This window comes from Stenella coeruleoalba (genome assembly GCF_951394435.1).
Source record: "Stenella coeruleoalba genome assembly, chromosome: 10".
NCBI classification, from domain to species: Eukaryota; Metazoa; Chordata; class Mammalia; order Artiodactyla; family Delphinidae; genus Stenella; species Stenella coeruleoalba.
This window is the reverse complement of record NC_137156.1, coordinates 72,097,271-72,117,221: the sequence shown is the minus strand read 5'-3', so window position 1 is coordinate 72,117,221 and position 19,951 is coordinate 72,097,271. Positions and strand designations below refer to the sequence as shown.

Sequence of the window (19,951 nt, the reverse complement as noted above, 5' to 3'; positions counted from 1 at the left end):
AGTAGAGCTGGTTAAATTCTGGGGAAGACTTTTGCTTCCACTGCTTAGGTTGGATCAGGGACTCACCAGGCTACAGTCATGTGAAACTCTCTCTTCCCTTGGGTCTTCACATGGACCCTAGTGATTATCCAAACGCAGCTGTTACTCTTCCATCTCTATATGACTCTTGCAGCTTTCTATTGACTTGAAAATTTTTCAAATGATATGTATCTACACCTTTATTTAATAACCTTTCCAAGAATTCTGACACCAATATTGAAGATGATTTGACATAAACTCTTTTGCCCAGAAATCAGTAGACATTGATATAGAGATAAATAGATATATTTAACTCAAAGGTGTTCTTCAGGTTGTCTATTCCTTTTAAAAGGAAGAATCATTAGCACCTACAAATTATCTAACAGACACCAGGCCAGCTGTAAACTTGGCTATGGTCTTTATTTTAATAACATGATCTAACCGTAGCATCACACACAGTGGTCAACATGGTCTAGATTCAGGATTGTTTTTTCCTAGGCTTTCTGTACCTCTAAACATCCCATGAGTCCTTTAACCGTACTCACTTGGTAGGTTTAAAAGATTGCCAACCCATTGAATTTCACCCTGTGCTGAAAACTTGCCTTGGTTCATCTTCTTCTCTTCAAGTAGCTAAAATAAGGAATGTGTTTACATACTTATCACCAGCAGACTGCTTTCTCTGAAAACCTAGCAGGGAGGCTTTTCTAAGGTGTATGTAGTATCTTGTCAATGAAAATTAAATAAACATATCAATTTAGCTGTATGACAAGCCCCACTTATGGGATGCATATTATAAAATAATAATCACAATAAAAACACAAATGAATAATACCTTCCCCATGTTTGTCATTTTATCGTTTTCACTGTCCTTAGAGAGGCTTATTCATTTGCCCATAGTCGTAAGACACAAGGCCGTATTTAGAATCTAGATCTTACGATTAGTAATCCTGTACCCATTTATTAAAAATCGTGATAATAATAATCTTAAGAATAAAAACAACCAAAATAAACCACAGCAGCTAACTGCTAGCTCTTTGTGAATCTTCAAATCTGAGTCAAAAAAGGAATTTTCACTCATCAGAAATAAGCTACAAAACATTTATTCATTTATTTTGAGTCTTTCAAGCTGGTCATTACTTAGTTCTTTAATTCTTTTTCTTAAACATCTCAGTGTCACTGGTTGGTTAGTTTGAGAAAACTGCCATGGACAGGTTTTTAGCTGCCATAAAATAATGGTAATATAGTATAAAAGTAGAAGAGAATTAACATGAAATTTTTGTTTTCTTTCTCATAGTAATCGAAAAGCTGTATATTTTAAATGCTTTTCTGTTATAAGAGAAATGAGTTGATTATTATTATCACAGATAGAGGTAGTTATATGGAGTATTTTGTTTTAAAATAGAATACCTGCTCTACATCTTTTGATGGGAGATTAACAAATTAATATTCATTACTTCAATTTAAAATAAAATTATTAGATGAATAAACTCCTAAAGGAATATTAGCTCAAGATTCACTTTCAGATTATTTTAATTATACTGAAAAAGCTCACTAATTCTATTCTATTCTATTATAATGAAACTCAGTGTACGCACTAAATAAATAAAAATAAATATTTTCTGAGAAATGTGGATGACAGGCTGCCTGATACTGTGTTGAATTGATATATTTTTTCCAAGTTCTTTTGCGTAGTTGAGTTTATTTCTTGAATAAGGAAATCTTAGATTAAAGAATGTGAAAGCAAATTATTCCCCATCTATCCTCATGCTTAAATAATATGTTACATGCAAAAATTCCTAAAAATAATTAGTTTGTCATAAATAAGAAATTTATTTTTATTTATACTAATTTTTGGATTTTTTCTACTAAATTATTGCAAAGACTGTCAACCTTCTAACAGTAGTATTAGTGTTAATTTTTCTAACCATGCATGATTCATCTGACCCCACAGTAGTTGCAGCTTGCTTGCCTTGTTTTTTCCCTGAAATTTTTTTAAAAAGTGTATAAAAACACAACGGACATCTGCTCTAGTAGAAGACAGCAGGATAATTTAAGTCCTAATAAATTGTTAACATTTTATTAGTTCACACATGGATTTTGGAGATATATACATATATGACCTCTCTGAACTTTCTATGTTGAATGTGCACTGTTGTTAAACTACTTGTTTTTTCCCTGCCTGCTCTTTGAAGAAGTCAATTAGGAATAATGGGAAACAAGGGGTAGGCAAAACATTGCAGTGCAGTGTTATTTCCATCTGTCTGGGAATATTTCAGCCAAAAGTTTATTTTGGGAAAAAAAAAAGCCATAACGCACTGTCACACACAAAAAACCACAAATACTTTGGCTGCAAATTATTCTGCAGTGTTGTTGCTGTGTTGTTGCCTGTGTCTGTTCTCCTGTGTAAAGCTGCCCCCCACCCCCCATGCATGTGTTTGAAGATTCTCGTCTGTGTGCTTGCTCATGAATTAGCTCATCCTCCTCCCGGTTCAGGTTTATTTAATCAAAAGAACAAGAATTTATGGGTATGACTGTTAGCTGGAAAGCCCTTCTGCTTTTTCAAGGCTTTGTTTCATTCTACATCTTCTGCTGAAATTTCTCAGTGGGATGAAGTGTTCAATGATCAGTCAGCCAGTCTCTTATATGTTACCTAGCTTTATATATACCCTTGATGGTTCCTGGAGAAATAATTTAACATTGTTTTTTCTCAGTTTCTCTGTATTGGAAAAGGAAGCTGTTGGTATGAGTCATTTACTTAACTGTGAGGAGTTGAATTGTCTTAGTTCTGTTTGCCAAAACACCAGAAATAAACACATCACTGTCTCTACCTCCACCAAGCCCCCATTTCTTGTGGGGAAAAAGAAGCAAAAAGCAGCATCATTTAATGAAATAAAATATTAACAATAAAAGAAACTAGCCTTAAAAATCAAGGTAGTTCTAAGGTAGCTGAAATTTGTGATTTTCCTATTTTGCCTTTTAACTGACAGTATACCCATAATTCTTGATAGTTGTAATTTTTTCTCCAAAGTTAATTTCTGGGCCATTGGTGACTGCACTATCTATTGTTGTTCTAAATTGTTTTCTTAACTATATTCTTTAAAAATATAATGTTGAAGGCTCATAATATTGAAGATGACTCCAGGATGAACCCAGAATTTGCAGACCGAATAAAACAGCTTGATAAAGAGGCATCTTATTACCGTGATGAGTGTGGCAAGGCCCAAGCAGAAGTCGACCGGTTGCTGGAGATCCTCAAGGAGGTGGAGAATGAAAAGAACGACAAGGACAAGAAAATTGCAGAACTTGAAAGGTAAACTTTGCATTCATGTTGTGAATTCTCAACAGTGAATGAACATTGATTGCTTAGTTGCCCATCTCAGGTTGCAGTAAATTTGGAATGCACATTCATATTTCACGGAGGAAACAAGTTATGCATGAGGAATATGGCCTGTAGGGATGATGTTGTGTTTCTGTGGGATACTCGGAAGTCAGTTGGCTTATCTTTTGAGGGCTTATGTACTTCTTCAGTGTTTGAGAAAATAATGGGCAACTTTCTTGAGTGATATCCATGATCTAGCATTTGTGCCAGCAAAGTGTGTAAGAGACTGAAGCTTTGACTACCTGAAAAAAAAAACCACTTAAAAAGTCTTTGTATTAGTTTGATAGTAATCTGATTTTTGTTCAGTGTGACCCATTTTAGAAACTATGTCAAGTTTTTTTTTTTTCTGATAGGCAAATTAAAATCCTTAAGGGCTTCATTTTAATTTTAAAGTGCGGAAATATTCTGCCAGCCTACTGTTTCTTAAAAATACTGTTAATTTTAGATGTATCTACATGGTTATTTTGGAATGATATTTTAGGACCAAAATTTTTCTTAAAAAGATAGTGTGAAATCACAGTGAAGTTATCATATTTTTCTTTTTTCTTTTTCTTTTTTTTTTTTGCGGTACGCGGGCCTCTCAGTGTTGTGGCCTCTCCCGTTGTGGAGCACAGGCTCCGGATGCGCAGGCTCAGCGGCCATGGCTCACGGGCCTAGCCGCTCCGCGGCATGTGGGATCTTCCCGGACCGGGGCACGAACCCACGTCCGCTGCATCGGCAGGCGGAGTCTCAACCACTGCGCCACCAGGGAAGCCCCATATTTTTCTTATTGCTGAGAAAATTGAGACCCTGAAGGGTTGAACGACCTTCTGAAGATTGGTCCTGTGGTCAGAAAGAGACAAAACTGTAGTGTAGGTTTCTTGACCCCTAGTCCACTTTGCTGAGAAGAAGGGAGCCATAGCGAGGATGCCCTAGATAATATTACTAATAGTAATTATGATTCAAAATAGATTATATATATTTCATGCTCACAGTATAACAGGTACTCTGCTAAGCACTTGACCTGCAAGTACTGTATACCATTTTAATTCTACCCACAACACAGAAAGTCTCATTATCATCATTTTATAAGTGAGAAAACTATGACTTATACAGATTAATTAACTTCCTCAAGATTGCAGAGTTTATAAGAATCAAAGTCAGGATTTGAACCCAGGTCTGACAGATGAGTGACTGAGAGCAATCCCATCCAACACTGGGCCAGAAAGAAGAAGCTAGTCCAGTAGCACTCAACAGTCTCGTAGCTGGCAGAGAGGCTTCGCTGCTGGGCCACGGGAGATCTGCCTCATCTTTATTAGCTTTCATGAGAGAAAGCTCATTTAGAAGGCATTTTTCTGCACTAAACCAGCCCTTCAGAACAGTAATTGAAAGTCAGGATCAGCTACTATAAATATTTGCATAAAATAGCATAATTGTCTAGTTGGACAAACAGGTCTTAGCTGAACGCTATTGCCATTAAATCATCAAGAATATTCACGTTTTTATTTCCGCAATATGGAATGCATTAAAACAACAGTGATTTTTACAGGCATTTATCTTTATGTACTTTCTGCACATTTTCTTTATCTCTGCCTTTGCCTCCCCTTAAAGCTGATGCCTCCCAGGCACTGTAATTCATAAAACGTGTGGTGGGACTTGACTCTGTCCCAGTTCTCTGCTGGCCTGTGTCTTGCGTCCAGCAGCAGAGCATAGTCTGGGAAATGTCTGAGCCCCAGTCCCAGCCCAGACCCAGAAAGGGGTGGGAGTGGAGATCAAGAGGGGAAGTTTCTTGGGAACAGGAGAGCTCAGCCTTGGCCTGTCTTTCTGAAGCATTATCTGCTGGGCTACATGTGTATTCTGACCAAAGCATCTTCCTCAAGTTGTCAGGCAACCCTTTTCAAATTGGGCAGTATCTCCATTTGCTGGCTTAAACTACAAAATTCATACCTCATAATGTTGGGAACTAAAGATTTCTTAGCAATGTGACATATAGCTCCATTTTGGAATCATGGAGGAGTGTTTGCAATTAAGTTTGTGATTTTGAAAACCAAAAAATTGAACTCGTAATAAATTTGTGGTCTCTGGTCTGTAATGTGACCTACCAGAGTCAGAAGACCTTTTTTTAAAAGCAGCTAGTGTTCTGAGATATTCCAGAACTTCCGTCACGTGCGAGAAAAGGTATGGGGTTAGGGATAACTCAAACGACACTGACACGTGCCTACTTCTCTCTCAGAGGGCAGTTTGTGTTTGCTTTCTATTCTGTTAATATTCCCATTTTTTATTTTCTCCACAATATATACATTCTAAATAGCACATGCCTGGCACTTACATGGATGCATTTACCTCTTAAATTCTTCGTGAATGATGTTTTTCATCAGCCATTAAAGATTCTGCTTTTCAAAGTGCATGTTGCTCCAGTGTGGTCCCTATGTGCAGTTCTGCCTGTAAACCCGTGCACTTGATGCTGATGGCTTAGCAGGGAGCTTCTGCCTTGGACTGCAGGCTGCTCTGGGGGAATTTGACACAATGTGGTCAGGGGACCTTCAGCAAGCCCCTGAGAGCTGGTCCAAATCAGGCTGAAGTCATTATGAGATCACCAATGCTAGATATCTTGTATGTGCACGATCAAGTAGCTAGAGGCAACATTAGAGGCAATGAAATATGTAGTCTTTCTATGTCAGTGCTCATCAAGGTCTCTGAGTTTTATTTAGAGTTTCAGGCTTAATCCTTTAGTGCCTTAGGGGAAGGAGAGAGGTTAACAGAGTCTGTCAAACAAGGCTTGCTGCCACTGGATTTCTGGCATCTCACCCATGGGAAGGAATCAGTCAGATGACCTTTCATGTAAATTATCTTAAATATATTAGGGGCTTTGTCACCGTTTGTCTGGAGGTCAGGGAATGCCCAAATTGAGCCCTCAATCAGATCCCTCCCCACTGTGAAGAAGAGAGTGGGTCCCTCAGGGGGGTTTACTCCTAAAACATAAAATCAGAATAGAAAACAGGGTAGCAGTGTGCCCTGGGATAATCCGGGCAGTGCTGAAGCTCAAGGCTGAGAGGCAGCCCTGACCCTATGTGGTGGGGAGCGAGGTGTCAAACTCCATCAGGTGGATGCTGTGACAGTTCACGTCTTTGGCTTTGAATGAAATACTTTGGATAAAAAAGCAAGTGTAGGGCTTCCCTGGTGGCGCAGTGGTTAAGAGTCCGCCTGCCGATGCAGGGGACATGGGTTCGTGCCCCGGTCCGGGAGGATCCCACATGCTGCGGAGCAGCAGGGCCCGTGAGCCATGGCCGCTGAGCCTGCACGTCCGGAGCCTGTGCTCCGCAATGGGAGAGGCCACAACACTGAGAGGCCCGCGTACCGCAAAAAAAAAAAAAAAAAAAGCAAGTGTATGTGTCAGAATCTCTCCAGTTCTACCAAAGTACCTACAGACAAGACTGAATGAATCGAAATGAAGTGTTCTCTACAGCACTAAACTGGGGTCTGAAGGAGGTGTGTTCACCATTTGGGCTCATGTCTAATACTGGAGATTGCAAGCAGAACCAGAGGAAATGAGGAGCGCCTGAAGAACCTTTGTGAGATGTGTCCAAAAAGACCTGGGCACACAGTTGGCACTCACCGTGTGGCTGACAGAGTCTTGGTGCTCTAGCTGGGTGTCAGGCCTGAGCCTCTAAGGTAGGAGAGCTGAGTTCAGGACATTGGTCCACCAGAGACCTCCCGGTGCCAGGTAATATCAAACGGCAAAAGCTCCTCAGAGATCTCCATCTCAACGCTAACACCCAGCTCCACTCAATGACCAGCAAGCTACAGTGCTCGACACCCTATGCCAAACAACTAGCAAGACAGGAACACAACCCCACCCATTAGCGGAGAGGCTGCCTAAAATAATAATAAGTTCACAGACACCCCAAAACACACCACTGGATGCGGCCCTGCCCACCAGAAAGACAAGATCCAGCCTCACCCACCAGAGCACAGGCACCAGTCCCCTCCACCAGGAAGCCTATGCAACCCACTGAACCAACCTTACCCACTGGGGCCAGACACCAAAAACAATGGGAAATATGAACCTGCAGCCTGTAGAAAGGAGGCCCCAAACGCAGTAAGTTAAGCAAAATGAGAAGACAGAGAAATACACAGCAGATGCAGGAGCAAGGTAAAAACCCACCAGACCAAACAAATGAAGAGGAAATAGGCAGTCTACCTGAAAAAGAATTCAGAGTAATGATAGTAAAGATGATCCAAAATCTTGGAAATAGAATGGAGAAAATACAAGAAATGTTTAACAAGGACCTAGAAGAACTAAAGAGCAAACAAACAATGATGAACAACACAATAAATGAAATGAAAAATGCTCTAGAAGGAATCAGTAGCAGAATAACTGAGGCAAAAGAACGGATAAGTGACCTGGAAGATAAAATAGTGGAAATAACTACTGCAGAGCACAATAAAGAAAAAAGAATGAAAAGAATTGAGGACAGCCTCAAAGACTTCTGGGACGACATTAAATGCACCAGCATTCGAATTATAGGGGTCCCAGATGAAGAAGAGAAAAAGAGAGGGACTGAGAAAATACTTGAAGAGATTATAGTTGAAAACTTCCCTAATATGGGAAAGGAAATAGTCAATCAAGTTCAGGAAGCGCATAGAGTCCCAAATAGGATAAATCCAAGGAAAAACACACCAAGACACACATTAATCAAACTAACAAAAATTAAATACAAAAAAAAAAATTAAAAGCAGCAAGGGAAAAGCAACAAATAACATACAAGGGAATCCCCATAAGGTTAACAGCTGATCTTTCAGCAGAAACTCTGCAAGCCAGAAGGGAGTGGCAGGACATATTTAAAGTGATGAAAGAGAAAAACCTACAACCAAGATACTCTACCCAGCAAGGATCTCATTCAGATTCGATGGAGAAATTAAAACCTTTACAGACAAACAAAAGCCAAGAGAATACAGCACCACCAAACCAGCTTTAGAAGAAATCCTAAAGGCACTTCTCTAGGCAGGAAACACAAGAGAAGGAAAAGATCTACAATAACAAACCCAAAACAATTAAGAAAATGGTAATAGGAACTCTCACATGTCGATAACTACCTTAAATGTAAATGGATTAAATGCTCCAACCAAAAGACATAGACTGGCTGAATGGATACAAAAACAAGACCCGTATATATGCTGTCTACAAGAGACCCACTTCAGACCTAGGGACACATAGAGATGGAAAGTGAGGGGATGGAAAAAGATATTCCATGCAAATGGAAATCAAAAGAAAGCTGGAGTAGCAAATCTCATATCAGAAATAATAGACTTTAAAATAAAGACTATTACAAGAGACAAAGAAGGACACTACATAATGATCAAGGGATCAATCCCAGAAGAAGATATAACAAGTGTAAATATTTATGCATCCAACATAGGAGCACCTCAAAACTTAATGCAAATGCTAACAGCCATAAAAGGGGAAATCGACAGTAACACAATCATAGTAGGTTACTTTAACACCCCACTTTCACCAATGGACAGATCATCCAAAATGAAAATAAATAAGGAAACACAAGCTTTAAATGATAACGTTAAACAAGATGGACTTAATTGATATTTATAGGACGTTCCATCCAAAACCAACAGAATACACTTTCTTCTCAAGGGCTCATGGAACATTCTCCAGGATAGATCATATCTTGGTTCACAAATCAAGCCTTGGTAAGTTTAAGAAAATTGAAATCGTATCAGGTATCTTTTCCGACCACAACGCTCTGAGACTAGATATCAATTACAGGAAAAAAACTATAAAATATACCAACACATGGAGGCTAAACAGTATTCTACTAAATAACCAAGAGATCACTGAAGAAATCAAAGAGGGAATCAAAAAATACCTAGAAACAAATGACAATGAAAACATGATGGCCCCAAACCTATGGGATACAGCAGAAGCAGTGCTAAGAGGGAAGTTTATAGCAATACAATCCTACCTCAAGAAACATCTCACATAAACAACCTAACCTAACACCCAAAGCAGTTAGAGAAAGAAGAACAAAAAACCCCCAAAGTTAGCAGAAGGAAAGAAATCATAAAGATCAGATCAGAAATAAATGAAAAAGAAATGAAGGCAACAATAGCAAAGATAAAAAACTAAAAGCTGGTTCTTTGAGAAGATAAACAAAATTAATAAAGTATTAGCTAGACTCATCAAGAAAAAAAGGGAGAAGACTCACATCAATAGAATTAGAAATGAAAAAGGAGAAGTAACAACTGACACTGCAGAAATACAAAGGGTCATGAGAGATTACTACAAGCAACTATATGCCAATAAAATGGACAACCTGGAAGAAATGGACAAATTCTTAGAAAAGCACAATCTTCCGAGACTGAACCAGGAATAAATAGAAAATATCAACAGACAAGTCACAAGCACTGAAATTGGGACTGTGATTAAAAATCTTCCAACAAACAAAAGCCCAGGACCAGATGGCTTCACAGGCGAATTCTATCAAACATTTAGAGAAGAGCTAACACCTATCCTTCTCAAACTCTTCCAAAATACAGCAGAGGGAGGAACCCTCCCAAACTGATTCTACGAGGCCACCATCACCCTGATACCAAAACCAGACAAAGATGTCACAAAGAAAGAAAACTACAGGCCAATATCACTGATGAACATAGATGCAAAAATCCTCAACAAAATACTAGCAAACAGAATCCAACAGCACATTAAAAGGATCATACACCATGATCAAGTGGGGTTTATCCCAGGAATGCAAGGATTCTTCAATATACGTAAATCAATCAGCATGATACACCATATTAACAAACTGAAGGAGGAAAAACCGTATGATCATCTCAATAGATGCAGAAAAATCTTTCGACAAAATTCAACACCCATTTATGATAAAAACTCTCCAGAAAGTAGGCGTAGAAGGAACTTACCTCAACATAATGAAGGCCATATATGACAAACCCAAAGCCAACATCGTTCTCCATGGTGAAAAACTGAAACCATTTCCTCTAAGATCAGGAACAAGACAAGGTTGCCCACTCTCACCACTATTATTCAACATAGTTTTGGAAGTTTTAGCCACAGCAATCAGAAGAAAAAGAAATAAAAGGAATCCCAATCGGAAAAGAAGAAGCAAAGCTGTCACTGTTTGCAGATGATATGCTGCTATACATAGAGAATACTAAAGATGCTACCAGAAAACTACTAGAGCTAATCAATGAATTTGGTAAAGTAGCAGGATATAAAATTAATGCACAGAAATCTCTTGCATTCCTATACACTAATGATGAAAAATCTGAAAGAAATTAAGGAAACACTCCCATTTACCATTGCAACAAAAGGAATAAAATACCTAGGTTAAATACCTAGGTTAAAAAGCCTACCTAAGGAGGCGAAAGACCTGTATGCAGAAAACTATAAGACACTGATGAAAGAAATTAAAGATGATACAAACAGATGGAGAGATATACCATGTTCTTGGATTGGAAGAATCAACATTGTGAAAATGACTATACTACCCAAAGCAATCTACAGATTCAATGCATTCCCTATCAAACTACCAGTGGCATTTTCCACAGAAATAGAACAAAAAATTTCACAAGGTGTATGGAAACACAAAAGACCCCGAATACCCAAAGCAATCTTGAGAAAGAAAAATGTAGCTGGAGGAATCAGGCTCCCCGACTTCAGACTGTACTACAAAGTAATCAAGACAGTGTGGTACTGGCACAAAAACAGGAATATAGATCAATGGGAAAGGATAGGAAGCCCAGAGATAAACCCATGCACCTATGGTCACCTTATTTTTGATAAAGGAGGCTAGAATATACAATGGAGAAAAGACAGCCTCTTCAATACGTGGTGCTGGGAAAACTGGACAGCTACATGTAAAAGAATGAAATGAGAACACTCCCTAACACCATGCACAAAAATAAACTCAAAATGGATTAAAGACCTAAATGTAAGAACAGACACTATAAAACTCTTAGAGCGAAACATAGGCAGAACACTCTATGACATAAATCACAGCAAAATCCTTTTTGACCCACCTCCTAGAAAAATGGAAGTAAAAACAAAAATAAACAAATGGGACCTAATGAAACTTAAAAGCTTTTGCAAAACAAAGGAAACTACAAACAAGACGAAAAAGCAACCCTCAGAATGGGTGAAAATATTTGCAAACGAATCAGTAGACAAAGGATTAATCTCCAAAATATATAAACAGCTCATGCAGCTCAATGTTAAAAACAAACAAACAACCCAATCCAAAAATGGGCAGAAGACCTAAATAGACATTTCTTCACAGAAGATATACAAATTGCCAACAAACACATGAAAAGATGCTCAACATCAGTAATTATTAGAGAAATGCAAATCAAAACTACAATGAGGTATCACCTCACACCGGTCAGAATGGCCGTCATCAAAAAATCTAGAAACAATAAATGCTGGAGAGGGTGTGGAGAAAAGGGAACCCTCTTGCACTGTTGGTAGGAATGTAAATTGATACAGCCACAATGGAGAACAGTATGGAGGTTCCTTAAAAAACTAAAAATAGAACTACCATATGATGCCACAGTCCCACTACTGGGCATATATCCTGAGAAAACCATAATTCAAAAAGAGTCATTTACCAAAATATTCATTGCAGCTCTATTTACAGTAGCCAGGACATGGAAGCAACGAAAGTGTCCATCAACAGACGAATGGATAAAGAAGATATGGCACATATATACAGTGGAATATTAGCCATAAAAAGGTACAAAACTGAGTTATTTGTAGTGAGGTGGATGGACCTAGAGACTGTCATACAGAGTGAAGTAAGTCAGAAGGAGAAAAACAAATACTGTATGCTAGCACATATATATGGAATCTAAAACAATCAAAAAACAAAAAAATGGTTCTGAAGAACGTAGGGGCTGGACAGGAATAAAAACGCAGAAGTAGAAAATGGGCTCGATGACATGGGGAGTGGGAAAGGGAAACTGGGACGAACTGAGAGAGTGGCATGGACATATATACACTACCAAATGTAAAATAGATAGCAAGTGGGAAGCAGCCACATAGCACAGGGAGATCAGCTCGGTGCTTTGTGACCACCTAGAGCGGTGGGATAAGGAGGGTGGGAGGGAGACGCAAGAGAGAGGAGATATGGGATTTATGTATACATATAGGTGATTCACTTTGTTATACAGCAGAAACTAACACACCACTATAAAGCAATTATACTCCAATAAAGATGTTAAAAAAAAAAAAAGAAAGGAAAACAAGGTAGCATTTAAATATCTGGATCGGGACTAATGCTGCCAGACAATTGGACAATGAGAAATCATTTTAGATGCCTAAAAGCACCTTATCTAAGGTTGAGAAATAGACTATTATTTTTCCCTCTGAATTTGCTCAATAACGTGCTGACATAATTTCTTTGCTGCTTTTCAGAACTCTTTTCAGAAAATGTAAACTTAAGCTTTCGTTTTTAAAAAATTATGATATGATCTAGAAATCTGATGGTACATGGAGGAAACTTGATACCAGTTCTGTTTGTTTTGATATAAACTCTTGTTGCTAAGTAATTCCCATTTATGTTTGTAAATGTATTTGAAGGAATTTCTTTAAAACAAGTGATAGATGGTTTTATACCATCCCTAGCAGCTTTTTGGGGAAGTTCATGGATATCATAGATGCCTTTGAGTTGGCAAGAGAAACTAGGGACCCTCGGAAAAGGCAACTAAACCTTAAATGTTTGCTTGCTGTTTCAGTTTAGGATTCCCTAAAGTTTGACCATGGACCTCAGTTTGGCTTACCTCTGCTCCAGACAGATTTCAAACAGCAGCAGCATCACTAGAGTCCCCACAAAGGCCATGGCCTGACTTAACTCTTATTTTTGATCAGTTGTGCATTCGTTATCACGAAATACTCTGCAGGGGAGTTTCAGACACGAGGGATTATTGGATCAGTGCTTTCACCAAGTGTTTAATCTTGAATTTTCTACTTGATTTGTATCATTATAGTCAATGCTGTTTTCATCTGAAATGTTTTTGTTTAAGCTTTCTTCTGAGGATTTGTTGTGCTTTTTCTTTCTTTGTGAAATGCTTAAAACTACTTCTTAATAGTATGGGATGGTGGGGTCCCACTGAGCAGATGGCTGATACAGTATGTGTTAATCCACCTGTTTTTTTGCAAAGGGCATTTTATAGGTTAACAAAATGAATGTCCACTATGATTTCTGTGGTAGCCTGAAGAGGACATGACTTTTAATTTTTGCTTCACATTAGAGACTTTATTCTTTTGACAAATTAGAAAGACATGCTACATATTTTTCTACAAATTAGTTATCAAGTGTTTGGATATTTTCAATGATGAAGTTTGATCCTCATTTTCACAACCAAAAAAAATTACTCTCAGCTTTGGAAGTTAATCTGTCTTTTCTTGGAAGGCTGATAGGCAGATGGCCCCTCACCTGAAGCTGTCCTCATAGTCTTTGATCATTGCTAGGTACAGTGCTCTGTGAGCATGTACAATGGAAATCTTTGAACAGAAAGCTAAATTGCTCAGATCCTTTTGGTTTTTAGGGATGAAGAAAAAGTATCTCATAGGATATAATCTTCCAACTTACTGGTTCTAATAAAATCTTTCTGACATAAGTGCTTACCACCAGTTCTAATACCTTAGTAATTTTCATTTCAGTTTATTAAATAATAAAATTTTACATGCACACAGATAGGAGCTTTCTCTATAAATATTCCTCCAGAAAAGAGCAAATTGTGCCATTGTGTTGCTGGAACACACCTCTGTTTCACATCAGTGCTTGTAATTATGTGCATGAGAGCAGATACTGGTTTCTTATATGTAATAATTAATATAACAGAGTGTATGCCCAGGCTTTTGGGGGGTAATATCAGATAGAAGTTGCTTTATTGTCCTTCATTTGGTTATAAAACCTGCTAATATAACATCTGTTGGCTGTATGTTTAAAACTAATGCATTTACTTCCTTTTATTCTCTTTTGCTATCCCTTTTCCTTTCTGCTTATCCTCCAAATTGCTGCTTTCACCCTTGCTCCAATCAGCTTGACTCTCAGGTCAGTACTTTCAGTTTTTCTTCTAACCGCCCTTCCCTCCTAAGCTCAATTTATTGCTTGCACTTGTGTAACAAATACATTTCTGAAATGGTTTTCCTCTGGCCACCACATTTTTTTTTTCCGTCTCATCCCATGCCTACGGAAGGTTTATTTTATGAGAAGCCTGTATAGGTGGGAAAAGGAACAGAAGAAGATGAAAATAAATCATTGTTGGATTATTTGATACATTCTCTTCCTGGATTATAAAATCAGTAAGAGAAATCATTGTGAAAACTCCTGAGTGCATTTCTCCTGAGCAGCTCAGAAAATTAGCTGCATGATGATAAAACATGGGGCAGTGGAAAAAACAAAATTGCAGGATGCTAAATTTAACCTAGGAGAACAGAAGATTTGCTCGTGACACAGCAACTTAAAAGCTAAATTTAATAGTGCAAATCGTTTAGACTTTTCGCTTAATAAATCACTGTGTTTTGAAAGATTTATAATACTTTTTTTTAAAGTCACTTTTGAAAATTATCAGTGTGTTAGTAACATATTGTACACACATGTTATTTCCTGTCATTGTTTTGGTTTTAACCTTTTTAACTTCATTTTTATTAGCCATAAGACATACTTTAATTACCTAGAGCGTAGCATATGGAACAGAATGTAAAACTAGATTCATCGTTGACTGTGTGCACCCCAGTATTAAGAAGCGAAATGGACATTTTGTTTGAAAATGCATCCCAGGTTTGATTCCTCTAAGGCAGGGGGCCCAAGTCAATAATTGGTTCTCCTTTAAGTCAAGCTAGACTTCTCTTTCCAATAACATCATAATAATATCTAGTGATTTCTTTATAATTCAATCAGTGAGTTTACTACAAGATGCTCATTGTGTGATCTGGGCTTACCCAGACTTCAAAAAAGATTCAAATTAAATTGGTAGCCAATATAGTTGCTCTTTTCAGAGGCAAGCTATATTATTTTCTTCTTTTTATTCAGGGTCTGCACCTCTTTATTCTGTCCACTGCTATCATCTAAGCCAGCAGTGAATAATTTTAAAACAAGGCCTCCTGCCCACACATCAATTTTGCCCCCTCCAACCACCCACTGCCTGCTCCCAACCCGGTGGTGGGGCTCATAGTCCTTCAAATTGAAACCACTTCTCTGCTGTTCCCACATACCACACTGGGTGTCCCACAGGAACTGCCTTGAACTTCCTCACACTGAAGGAAGCCCATTCTCAATCGTTCCCAAAACAGAGATCTAAACAGAGATTAAAATTACGGCCCTACAGAACTGCTCTCACCAAAAACCTAATGACTGTTAATTCACTTTCTGGTGCCCTTATGTGCAGGAACAGACATCATAATGAGGGTGGGGAGGACGGCCTTGGCCACATGGCATCCAAACCCTTCCTCCAAGTTTTGGATTCGCTCATTTAAGAAGCTCTAAGCTTTTCTCGTTGCCTGTCTTTTTTTGTTTTCTTTCTCCTTTTGCCTTCCCTTTGCTACCCCTAATCTGTACCTGTTGATATTTAAGCCCTTGAGACCAGGGACCCCGTTCATTCTCACACCTCAGGCTCCCAGCCTTTAGATGCCATCCGCAGTTATTCTACTGTGTCTTTTATGTGCCAGGAACTGTGTTGTTCAGTATTTGGTTTTTTCCTATTGTGTAGTGAATGAATGTGAACTTAGACTGTCAGAAGATGGGCTGTAGGGTTAGGGTTTGGAGAGTTTGTGGGTAATAAGGGGTTCTCTGGACAAGGGTGTGCTGATTGCGTTTGATAAAATGTTCAGGCCAAGTCTAATTGGGAGAACTATAGTGGTCAAAAGAAGATTCAGACCATTTCAATATCATTTAACCTCTTGCCTCAGATGAACACGGTGGAGAAAATGTACAATCATTGCAAACTGTCTCTAGTTATATTTTCAGTGTAGGAAGAATTGGGCAGCCCTGCTCTTCTAGAAACAACTCTCTGGAGTCCTAGAAGCTTTCTGAGCTTTGACAAGTTTTCAGAGTTAGCTATGCTTTTTCTCCAGCCACTTGCAGGTTTACCAGCTAAAATAAAATGAAATATAACAATTGAATTGAATACACGATCTTTGGCCATCGTGCTTTCTTTACATAGCTCACAACTGAGTTACATATATTTGTGTATGCATACATACATATATAATATGTGTATACTTTTATCATATATATTTTTTTAAATGTCTGATCATTCTTACCGTAAAAGTCTGTAGTCTGCCATGCACCTCTTTATCTCCCAATCTGAAATTGGAAAATTTCACTAACTCTTGGGTCTTTTCTATGTGCTGTGGACTCCATGAGAAATTCTCTCCTCCAACTACTTTTTAAAGTGACCTCATTTCTTTTTCAAACTCTATGTAGACTCTCCTGCTTTAAATTCAGGTAGACAGATGTTAAGTATTGGGTTTGGTAAAATGCAAATGTCATATGCTAAACCTGTTTAGGGTCTCACTCCAGAAAACTCCACTTTTGTCTCTACACACAAACCAGTGGGAAGCTGGAGAGGTAGAGCAAGATCCCTGCATTGCACTCGGGGAGGGTTTATGTGAAATTTGCTCATTTCTAGGAACTATTTGTGAGGTTAGTATGTGACTTATGAGAGATGAGGTTATCTAGATAAATGTATGCAGCAGTTGACCAAAAAAGGAATAGTATCCTTTGGGATTCAGTCCAAAATCCTGCCAGAGAATCAACCAAGTAAAACCAGAAGGCGCAGGCCTCTCTTGGGCTCTCCCAGCCTCCGATTCGCTTTGCATTCTGGGTTTCTTGTTTGTGCCTCCGATTCGCTTTGGATTCTGCGTTTCTTGTTTGTGCTTCAGTATACCCTCTTGGAGAGGAAGTAGCTGTCTTCGGAGTGGGTGTTTTGGGATCCTCCCTGCACATGTCTGGTGAGGGGCTGTTGGTGAGGGGCTGTGTGCATCTCCCTGGCAAGGAGGCTCGAGCTGATGGTTTGCGCCTGGCAGCAGGCGTGAGCTCATTGTTACAGAGTCACTTCAAACACTTCTACCAAAATCAACTCTTTGTGATGTTTCCCCAAAGCTGAACACTGCACTCTCAGTCCCTCATTCTTCTAGCAAAAGATGAAGTCACTGCTCCCAGACCTCAGAGGCCTGTTGCCCAAAGAAATAATGAAAAACACCTTGCCCAGAGCATCCTGCAGTGTTTTGCTCTTTGCTAGGGTCAGTGCTTGGCTCCATTCCCTCCACAAAGACAGAGTAAGCACCTCCTGTGTGCTAGGCTGGGCACTACGTGCTGGCCTGGCATTTCCAAAAAATAGCTGGTGAAAAACTGACCAAAGTGTTTAAGAAATGCTATGTATTACATTCTTCATTTTTATATTCCTGATGCACATTGATCCTAGTAATAATCGGAATAAGAGAAGTAGCAGCGGCAGTGGTAACATTGAACATTAACTAAATGGCAGCACTGATTTAATCTTTTTTTTTTTTTTTGTAGTATTTACTTCTCATAACAGCTGTATGAGGTCAGGACTGTCATTTCTTCCATATTAGGGAAGAGGAAACTGGAGTTCATAAAAGTTACATATTTTGCTCCAGTTAATATAGCTAGTAAGTGAAGGTATTGGGGTTTCTCCCCCAAAAGCCAGTCTTTTCTGATTTACTTTAAAAAAACTTTTTTGCTACTTCTGCTCCAGTTGCATAATAAAAACTCTGAGAGGCCTATAGGAGGGAAACTTAGTGTGAAACTTAGTGTGCCATTGTGTTTAATCTATGATTTCCCACATATAATATTTGTAGATTATATTCCATGAAGCATCTTGGGGGACTGCTGTCTGCTGTGCAGCCAGCCTCTTCCTTCACCCTGAGATTCGTGTCCTCCTTCCCCCTCCACCCCACCTCCTTTACCCTGAGCTGGTTCCTTGTGCACAAGTCCTGCTCTGGTAGGGCCACCTCAGCTATCTTCTCTTCCCTGAGTGCCTTAGACAGAAGCACTTTCTCCCTGTCTTGATCTCCTCAGAGCTTTATCTAACCCTTTTCCTTGGCTTGTGTCATATCCTACCTTGAATTAGGGCAGTTAATCAATGCACTGTGTCTCCTGGTAGACAGCAGCCTCCTCTAGCGCTGCATGGGTCTCTAGCTGCATGCGGTGTTGTGTCACACACTGGAGGTGGCAGTCATACTTCTGAAGGTTGTTGAATGCATGACTGTTGAAGAAAGGAACTTCTGTTAGCTTCGTCTCCTCCCTTCTACCTTTTACTTGGTCCCCACAGAGATTTGCTATTTGCTGGTGGGCTCTTTCTGGAGGTTGAGTTGACTGCCCTGGATATCATATCTAGCTTCAGACAGGAAGCTCTAAGAAAAGATATGATTGGTTTTCTATCAAGCTGGATGCTTGAAAGTTCAAGAAAAATTAAGACAAATAAAAGGAAAAGGGAAAAGATCTCTTTCTGAACTTACCTCATTTTCTCCTTCTCTTCCTCCTTCCTTTGTTCCCTCTTCCCTCCCTCCATCTTCCTTTCATCTTCCCTCTCCCTCCCTCTCTCCCTTCCCTTCCCCTCCTTTCTTGACTATTCATTAAACTCCTTCTCCATGCAAGGGTCTGTGCTGGGTGTTGAGGATATAGAATGACCCCTGCCCTCACTGAATTCAAAGACCAGTACTTCCTATAAGGAAGGATTTGGCCACTTATGAAAAATAGTTGGTGCCATTTATACTAATAACTGGAAAAACTGGGTTTCAGGTGTTTTTAAAAATTCATTTTCCTGTTGCCTTTGAAGGGGTTATCCACAGGTCAGAAAATCATTTCCCTCTTTAAAACTGCCTTATACTAATGCTGACATTTCTGGTGAAGTGTCAGAAAATTTTATGCCCAAGCAGAACTGGTAGAAAGCCAGAAATCAATATATCTTGCTTTGGGTGCAAATATTTTATTGGGGATGGAAAAAAGTTGTTTTCTCTGATTTACAGCTCCTGCAAATATAAAGTGGGTTCTGTATTTAGAAGTGGTTTTGAACCTTTGAGATGTAGCCAGGGGTTGGTTCTTGCACCTTTCCAACCTGGCCTTGGTGGGACTTGCCATGGCTAATGTTTTGCTGAGCCAGTTCCAATTTGTAGAACTAAGGCTTTAAGCTCTGTATTATTTTTACTTTTTAGCTTCTGCTTAAGTTGCTGCTCTGGCGCTCTATCCGTACCTTCCAGAATAGTGAAAAAGATCGAAGGAATACAATTTGCATTGTAGTTGAAATATTTTTGTAGTGCAGTGTGTTTCTGAGGTTCCTTGAAATGAGTAAAACCATTCTCAACTTGCAAATCTGTTAAAACAATGACAACAATAAAACAACAGGAAAATCGAGAGAGAGTGCCAGGTAAGCCTATTAAGTCCAGGCCTCTGAATAAGAGATGTCATATCGGTAGAGGTAACGATTCATTTGTATCTTTTTCAAAATCTTTCCTTTTCTCTTTTCCTCCCCTGCTCCTGGCTTTTGGTTGGTGCTACCATATGGATGAATATCAGCAAC

At 39.0% G+C, this 19,951-nt stretch overlaps 1 protein-coding gene across 6 annotated transcripts in view; it reads left to right on the top strand.

Annotated features, from left to right (window-relative positions):
• The window catches only part of ERC2 (ELKS/RAB6-interacting/CAST family member 2), an 865,290-nt gene that overhangs the window by 452,231 nt on the left and 393,108 nt on the right, over positions 1 to 19,951 (top strand). For 4 of the 6 annotated variants that reach the window (XM_079933813.1, XM_079933812.1, XM_079933810.1 and 1 more), the window contains exon 11: positions 3,135 to 3,328. The exons of the other annotated variants lie outside the window; for them this stretch is intronic. In XM_079933813.1, coding sequence (XP_079789939.1) covers positions 3,135 to 3,328 — 194 coding nt within the window. The remainder of the gene's footprint in view (positions 1 to 3,134; positions 3,329 to 19,951) is intronic. 6 annotated transcript variants of the gene reach the window in all.